The sequence below is a fragment of the Oratosquilla oratoria genome, chromosome 17 (genome assembly GCF_046742065.1).
Source record: "Oratosquilla oratoria isolate Oo_2021 chromosome 17, ASM4674206v1, whole genome shotgun sequence".
NCBI lineage: Eukaryota > Metazoa > Arthropoda > Malacostraca > Stomatopoda > Squillidae > Oratosquilla > Oratosquilla oratoria.
In genome coordinates, this window is record NC_134793.1 from 5,276,780 (window position 1) to 5,284,279 (window position 7,500).

At 33.0% G+C, this 7,500-nt stretch overlaps 1 protein-coding gene across 1 annotated transcript in view; it reads right to left on the minus strand.

Annotated features, from left to right (window-relative positions):
* LOC143034365 (uncharacterized) overlaps positions 1-4,002 on the minus strand; it is a 5,586-nt gene extending 1,584 nt beyond the window's left edge. Inside the window, exons 1-2 of the mRNA XM_076200321.1 lie at positions 3,054-4,002; positions 1,324-1,412 (exon numbers count right to left, since the gene is read on the minus strand). Of these exons, the coding sequence (XP_076056436.1) occupies positions 1,324-1,412; positions 3,054-3,248 (284 nt within the window). The 5' untranslated portion in view covers positions 3,249-4,002. The remainder of the gene's footprint in view (positions 1-1,323; positions 1,413-3,053) is intronic.
* Between the last annotated feature and the right edge of the window lie 3,498 nt (positions 4,003-7,500).

Below are 7,500 nucleotides of genomic sequence, written 5' to 3' on the forward strand. Positions count from 1 at the left end.
AATATTTAAGAGCCAATATCAGAAAACTACTTTACTTAGAGTATCAGATTGCTGGAATTTATCACCACAGAATGCAGTTTACTCGACTACAGTTAAAAAATTTAAGAGAAATTATGACAAGGTAATATAAGCAAGTACGTGTAAATTGGAGATAAGCTTTATGAAGCAAGCAGTAAGCACCGTTAGTTGCACATAATGCCTCGCTTATTACACTGGTAATCAATGTTCCGCTATTTTTTTTTTCTTTTGGGAGTGCAGAAACTTGCTTGTTTGCAAATTTTGTCTTCTTTGCAAAGTATGTGCCTTCTTTGCAAAATATGACCACCAAACATAGTACAAATAATCTCAAGACTATATGTGAAATGATGAAATTATACACTTACATTTGAAAGGTCATTGACAGATTTTTAAAATCACATTTTTGTTTGTTTCGTTTTGAATTCATTGTTATGAAGTTATACGATTCATTTTGTTAATTAAAACAATCCATTTCATCTTGAAAACATTGTGTGCGAACATTTTTTTCCCCTTGTACGATAGTTGTAAAACATATGTGCACACGCGCATGCGCACAACGTAGAGGGAACATTGCTGGTGAGTTATATTGGTGAGTTTGTAAAATTAAGAAACACGGTAGCCACGAAGCTTTGATCCCAGATCCTCAAATTGAGAGTCCCGTCAAGATCGATGCTTGGTGACTGCCGTGCTTGATTATTTGAAATACTTCACTGCAACTAGTGATTTGTTCCATACGAATGTATAACCATAGGCCAAATCTTTGACATAGGTCAAAGGTCATAGTGATTTGTTTCATACAAATGTATAAACATAGGTCAAATATTTGACATAGGTCAAAAGTCACTGTAATTAGTGATTTGTTCCATACGAATGTATAAACATAGGTTAAATATTTGACATAGGTCAAAGGTCACATGTCAGATGGTTCTATTCAGCGAGATTTATGTGACCATCCATCATGACACTGTCAAGCAAAAAGAATGGAATATGATCCCTTTTCCTGTGCAGCTTCGTATAATTTAACTGAAACGTTGCATTGCGTTTAATTTCATTTGGTGGTTAGGGAAAGATTAAATGTTAAGCTCCTTTCACACGGTCATAGTTTCTACTTACACAAACAAGAATATTGTTTGCTGATGGGCTCATCGTTTTTATTTGCAGGCTTACAATTAGGGACAATTTTCTGGTTTGTCTTGTACAGATAGAGGCGGTGAATCCGTCTTCGAGAACAATATTTTCTTTTATGTCTGCAGACACTGTTAGTTCGTGTGAACGGTTTCTTTAGGGTCCAAGCAAGCACTTTACCTCTTCCTCTCACTTCTGTAGTCCTGGTGGAACTCAAACCTCATCGTCCAACTGGTACAACATTCTCTTCTAAAAGCTCGGCCTCTCTTCTAGAAAAGTAAATGACAAGATGGTAAAGAGGAGGGGAACCCTGCCATAGATAAAATACAATGACGAAAAGTGAAGGAGAAAGCATAACTAAAACGAAAATAGAATAAAAGCGAAGGGGAAGAGGGGAAGAAAGAAGAAGAAAGTGAGCAATATTCTACATGGGCATAAAATTTCGTCAAATGTGGACTGTAAAGGATGTTTTTGCTCTCACATATTAGTATATGGTATACATTTGTATATCAAATCAATTATGACTGTTGCTAATCAATTAATGCAAATAGAGACGTTAATCATTATTTACTCACTGATTTAAAACCATAACGATGGTTCTATTCCTCTTTTGCTTTAATAAAAATTGTTCCAGTTCCTCTGTCCCTACAATGAACAAGTGAAAAATATAAATAAATGAGTAAGTAAATAAATAGAAATAATAAATTGATAAATAGAGAGATGAATGAATTATGTGATACTCTTTTATGTAATGCTGAACAACCAGGAAGGCTTTTGTTTATCCGATATCATAGTTTTATAATATAATCTGTCAGTCCTCAAAACACAAAACAACATAAAATGTTTGACTAAAAACTATGGCTGAAAATAAAAGAAGAGTCTTCTAAAAAAAAAAAAAATAAAAAAATAAAAAAAAATGTTTGACTAAAAGTCATGGCGAAAAAAAAAATAATAAAGAAAGAAGGAAAGGGAAAGAGGACTGTAATTTGATCAACTAATCTATTGCCTCGGAAATGTTTTGTATGATTACCCGCGACCCCCCCCCCCCCCCCCCCCCCCCCCAAAAAAAAAAAAATCCCGTCAGCGGCCATGGGACGAGCCCCGAGGTCATTCGGTATTTTTGAAACTTGAAGACAGAAACTTCTGCATTTCAGCTACATTAGTAGTAGTGGTGGCACACTAGGAATTTCTTGCTAGCCTGCTACTCGTTTTTGCTACTTCGTTTGAGTAGAAACGACTTTGGTCACGAACTTTTGCTTTTCAAATTTCCAAATGTCAAAATACTTTTGCGTTATATAGTGATCAACTGAATGACGAGCTAAGAGAAATTAAACCTATACGAATGTTAGATATATTGTTGAGATGTTTTTACGTAAGTTTAGAATATTGTTACCGAATTAATTTCTACTCAAACGAAATAACAAAAGCAAGTAGCATGCTAGCCTAGTATGCCGCCACCTAAGGGAAACTTTATCTTGTTTATGATAAATGGAGGATGCATTAGAAAATAATGAAACTCGGGATAAATGACCACGTAGATAGATAGATGAATATTAATTAAATCTGAGCCGTTCGCCAGGTGATTTTTTTCAGCTGAAGGGTTTCTTGCATGCACAAAAAGATTTATCATACTGAGCTATTTTTCCTTCGACTGTTGGAGTAGATTTGTAGCCAGCAGCTTTCGGGAAATGACCTTATATACAGAAGGAAATTAATTTTCTTCCAGCATATCAAATGGCATTCTATGTATTATTTTTGAAAAAAGGAAATAGTTTAGCATGGTGATTTCACGGTGGAAAAAGTTCTGGAGGGGGGCGCTACCGCCGATAAGTTGGAAGTTGAATGAAAAATAACTCAGAGTGATAACGCCTTCAGAGGATCAAAGGCCTTAACTTCATGGAGAGACTCACCGATTCCCATTGCGGTAGATGCACTATTGCCGCTCCCTCCCCTTGACTGCAGCGTTGCCGCTTCTTCTCTCTGAATGCAATGGTGCCGCTTCTTTCATTTGAATTCAACGTTGCTTCTTCTTTTCTTTGAATGAGACGCTGGCGGTTCTTCCCATTGCATTTGACATTGCTGGCTCTTTCCTTTGTGTGTGACATTGTCGCTTTTTTTCCTTTGTATGCGGCGATGCCACATAATTTATCTAGGTGTTGCTACTTATTCCTTTTTTTAATACCGTGCTTCCGTATCTTCCTTTTCAATGCCCTGTTTTCATTTTTTCTCTCTGAATACATTGTAGCCACTTCTTCTAGTTAAATGTGAAGATGTTGCTTCTTCCCTTGAATGCAGTATAACCGGCATTTCTTCCCTTTGTATGCGAAGTTTCCATTACCTTCTTTTGTATGCGGTTTTCCACCACTTCATTTTTATGCGGTTTTGCCATTTCCTTTTTTTGTATGCGGTGTGCCGGTTCTTCCTTTTGAATGCGATTGTTGCCAGTTCTTCCTTTTCCATACAGTGTTGCCGCTTCTCCCTTTTACATACGGTGTTGCCGCATCACCCATTTGTATGCGGTGATGCCACTTCATCCTTTTGTATGCGGTGCTGCCGCTTGTCTCTTTTGCATGCGAGGTTACCACTTCCTCCTTTTGCATGCAATGTTGCCGCTTCCTCCTTTTGTATGCGTGGTTGCCGCTTCCTCCTTTAGTATGCGGTGGTGCTACTTTCTCCTTTTGTATGCGGTGGTGCCGCTTCTTTTTGTATGCGGTGTAGCCGCTTGTTCTCCCTGAATGCTTGAGACCAAGATCTTTTTATCTTTATTTCTTCAGATCCTTCTGCTTACAGTGGCTGCTGCTGCACGCCACCGAGCCGCTGGTCTGGCTTCAGCTGTTGTCTCTCTCCCCAGGCCTTATCTTGTAGCTGCCGAGGTAATAGTAATAGTAATGGTAATAGTGATGTAATGGTAATAGTAATAGATTTAGTAATAGCAATGGTAATATTGATAATGATAATGATAATAATTGTAGTAGTGATCGTGACAGTAATGATAGTAATTGTAATAGTAATGGTAATAGTGCTGGTAATAGTAATAGATTTAGTAATAGTAATGGTAATATTGATAATGATAATGATAGCAATTGTAGTAGTGATAGTGGCAGTAATATTGATAGTAATTGTAATAGTAATGGTAATAGTGATAATGATAATGATAGTAATGGTAGTGGTGAGAGTGATAGTAATGGTAATATTGATAGTAATTGTAATAGTAATGGTAATAGTGATAATGATAATGATAGTAATGGTAGTAGTGATAGTGATATTAATAGAAATATTTATAGTAATTGTAATAATAATGGCATAAGTGATAATGATGGTAATAGTAATGGTAGTAGTGATAGTGATAGTGGTAGAAATGTTGATAGTAATTGTAATAGTAATGGTATAAGTGATAATGATAGTAATAGTATTAGTGATAGTAATAGTAACATAGTAATGGTATAAGTGATAATGATGGTGATAGTATTAGTGATAGTAATAGTAACAGATAGTAACGGTGTAATGGTAAAAGTAGCAGTAATAGTAATGGTAATGATGATAGCGATAGTAATAGTGATTGTAATAGTAACAGTATTAATTTTATAGTAATAGCAACATAGTAATAGTAATAGTGATAGTAATAGTAATAGTAATAGTAACAGTAATAGCAATAGTAATAGTAATAGTAATAATAATAATAATAATAATAATAATAATAATAATAATAATAATAATAATAATAATAATAATAATAATAATAATAATAATAATAATAATAATGATAATAATAATAATAATAATAATAATAATAATAATAATAATAATAATAATGATAATAATGATAATAATAATAATAATAATAATAATAATAATAATAATAATAATAATAATAATAATAATAATAATGATAATGATAATAATAATAATAATAATAATAATAATAATAATAATAATAATAATAATAGTAATAATAATAATAACAATAATAATGATAATAATAATGATAATGATAATAATTATAATAGTAATAATTATAACAATAATAATGATAATAATAATGATAATGATAATAATAATAATAATAATAATAATAATAATAATAATAATAATAATAATAATAATAATAATAATAATAATAATAATAATAATAATAATAATAATAATAATAATAATAATAATAATAATAATAATAATAATAATAATAATAATAATAATAATAATAATAATAATAATAATAATAATAATAATAATAATAATAATAATAATAATAATAATAATAATAATAATAATAATAATAATAATAATAACAATAATAATAATAATAATAATAATAATAATAATAATAATAATAATAATAATAATAATAATAATAATAATAATAATAATAATAATAATAATAATAATAATAATAATAATAGTAATAGTAATAGTAATAGTAACTGTGACAATGATGGCAATAGTGATGATGCTGACAGGAAAGATGATAATACCATAGATAGTAATGATAGTAATAGTGGTGATAATGATGACAATAATGGCAATACTAACATTGATAATCATAGTCATAATAGTAGTAATAGTAACAGTGATGATGATGATAGTGATAAGAATAGTGACAGTGGCATTAATAGTCATAATAGTTATGATTATGATAATAGAAGGTAACCATGTTCTAGTTACAATGAGGTTGGGTGAAAAAATATATATATTTATGGATGTAAATATATTAGTAAATAGATAAATGAAAAAGTAAATAAATAAATAAATAGATAAATACATTAATGAATAAACTAATAAATAAATAAACAAATAAATATATTAAAAATGAATGAACAGATAAATTTACAAATAATTGAAATAATAAATAAATATATGAATAAATGAAATAGATTTGTGAATAAACCCAATAAACAAATAAAAAACAAATAAATAAATAAATAGAAAATAAATAAATACGTATATAAATAAATGAATACATAAACAAACAATTAAATTAGTTCATCCATTAATAAACAAATGAGTAAATCAATTGATAATTTAACAAGAATAATTGATTAGTCAGTGAATGAATATCTAAACAGATAATGAATAATAAATAAACGTAAAGTAAATAGATAAGAAAGATACGTAAATGAATAAACAAATCAGTGAAAATATGAATAAATATATAAGTAAATAATTGAATAAATGAATATTGATTAATATTATTAAATATAGGAATATATAGACAAACAAATGGAAAGTAAATATATGAATAAATAAGTGATTAAAAATAGACGAATAAATGCACGAATAAAAATAAACAAATAAAAATATAAATAAACAAGTGAATAGATAAATAAATGAATAATAATAAATTGTGTTACTGAGTCCTTATTAATATATGGATATAGTCATCACGTCAAAATCAACCCTTTTCCCACTTATGATGGATGACGTCAAACCATTTATTTCAGCTAACGGGGACCCACGAACTTAGGACAAGTACTTCCTAGGTTCCCCCCGCTGCTCCCACTCCAAGAACATACTCAAGTAACTAGGCAGCTCGCACACCGATGCAACCGGTTGCATGAAATCGATCGCGGGGCACAGGTGTGTGTGTGTGTGTGTGTGTGTGTGTGTGTGTGTGTGTGTGTGTGTGTGTGTGTGTGTGTGTGTGCGTGTGTGTGTGTGTGTTTGTGTGTGTGTGTGTGTGTGTGTGTGTGTGTGTGTGTGTGTGTGTGTGTGTGTGTGTGTGTGTGTGTGTGTGTGTGTGTGAGTGTGTGTGTGTGTGTGTGTGTGTGTGTGTGTGTGTGTGTGTGTGTGTGTGTGTGTGTGTGTGTGTGTGTGTGTGCGTGCGCGATCGGTTTCACGCAACTGGTTGCATCTGTGTGCGACCTGCTTTAAAATCTTCCCACAGTTGGCTGGTCAACTTACCTGAAGAGTCGGGTCATTGGAGGAGCTGTCGAAGGAGGAGCTCCGGGAGGAGGAGGAAGAGGAGGAGGAATACCTCTGGGAGGAGGAGGAGGAGGAGCCCGAGGAGGAGCCCCTCGTTGACCGCCAAGGGGGCGCAGCCCCCCGTCTGCACAGCCGCGCTTTCTTCGCCTACAGGAGGGGGAGGGGAGGGGGGCGAATGAGACCCAGAGTGTCGGAAGGCGATTTTTGCTAATTTTAGGGAAATATTTTGAGTGGATGAGGATGGGGGGAGGGGGTGGGAGGGGGAGGGGGTGGGAGGGGGGGGTGGGGGTTAACCTACTCCAGACCTTGATCCGAACGGTGAGGCTGGGGGGGGGGTGAGGGAGGGCCCTTGATCCGCGAAGAGCCCAGAAGGGAAGGGGAGTTGATGAGGTGTTGATATATATGGAGTGGGTGTGTACTCCTATTTTGGTCACCACT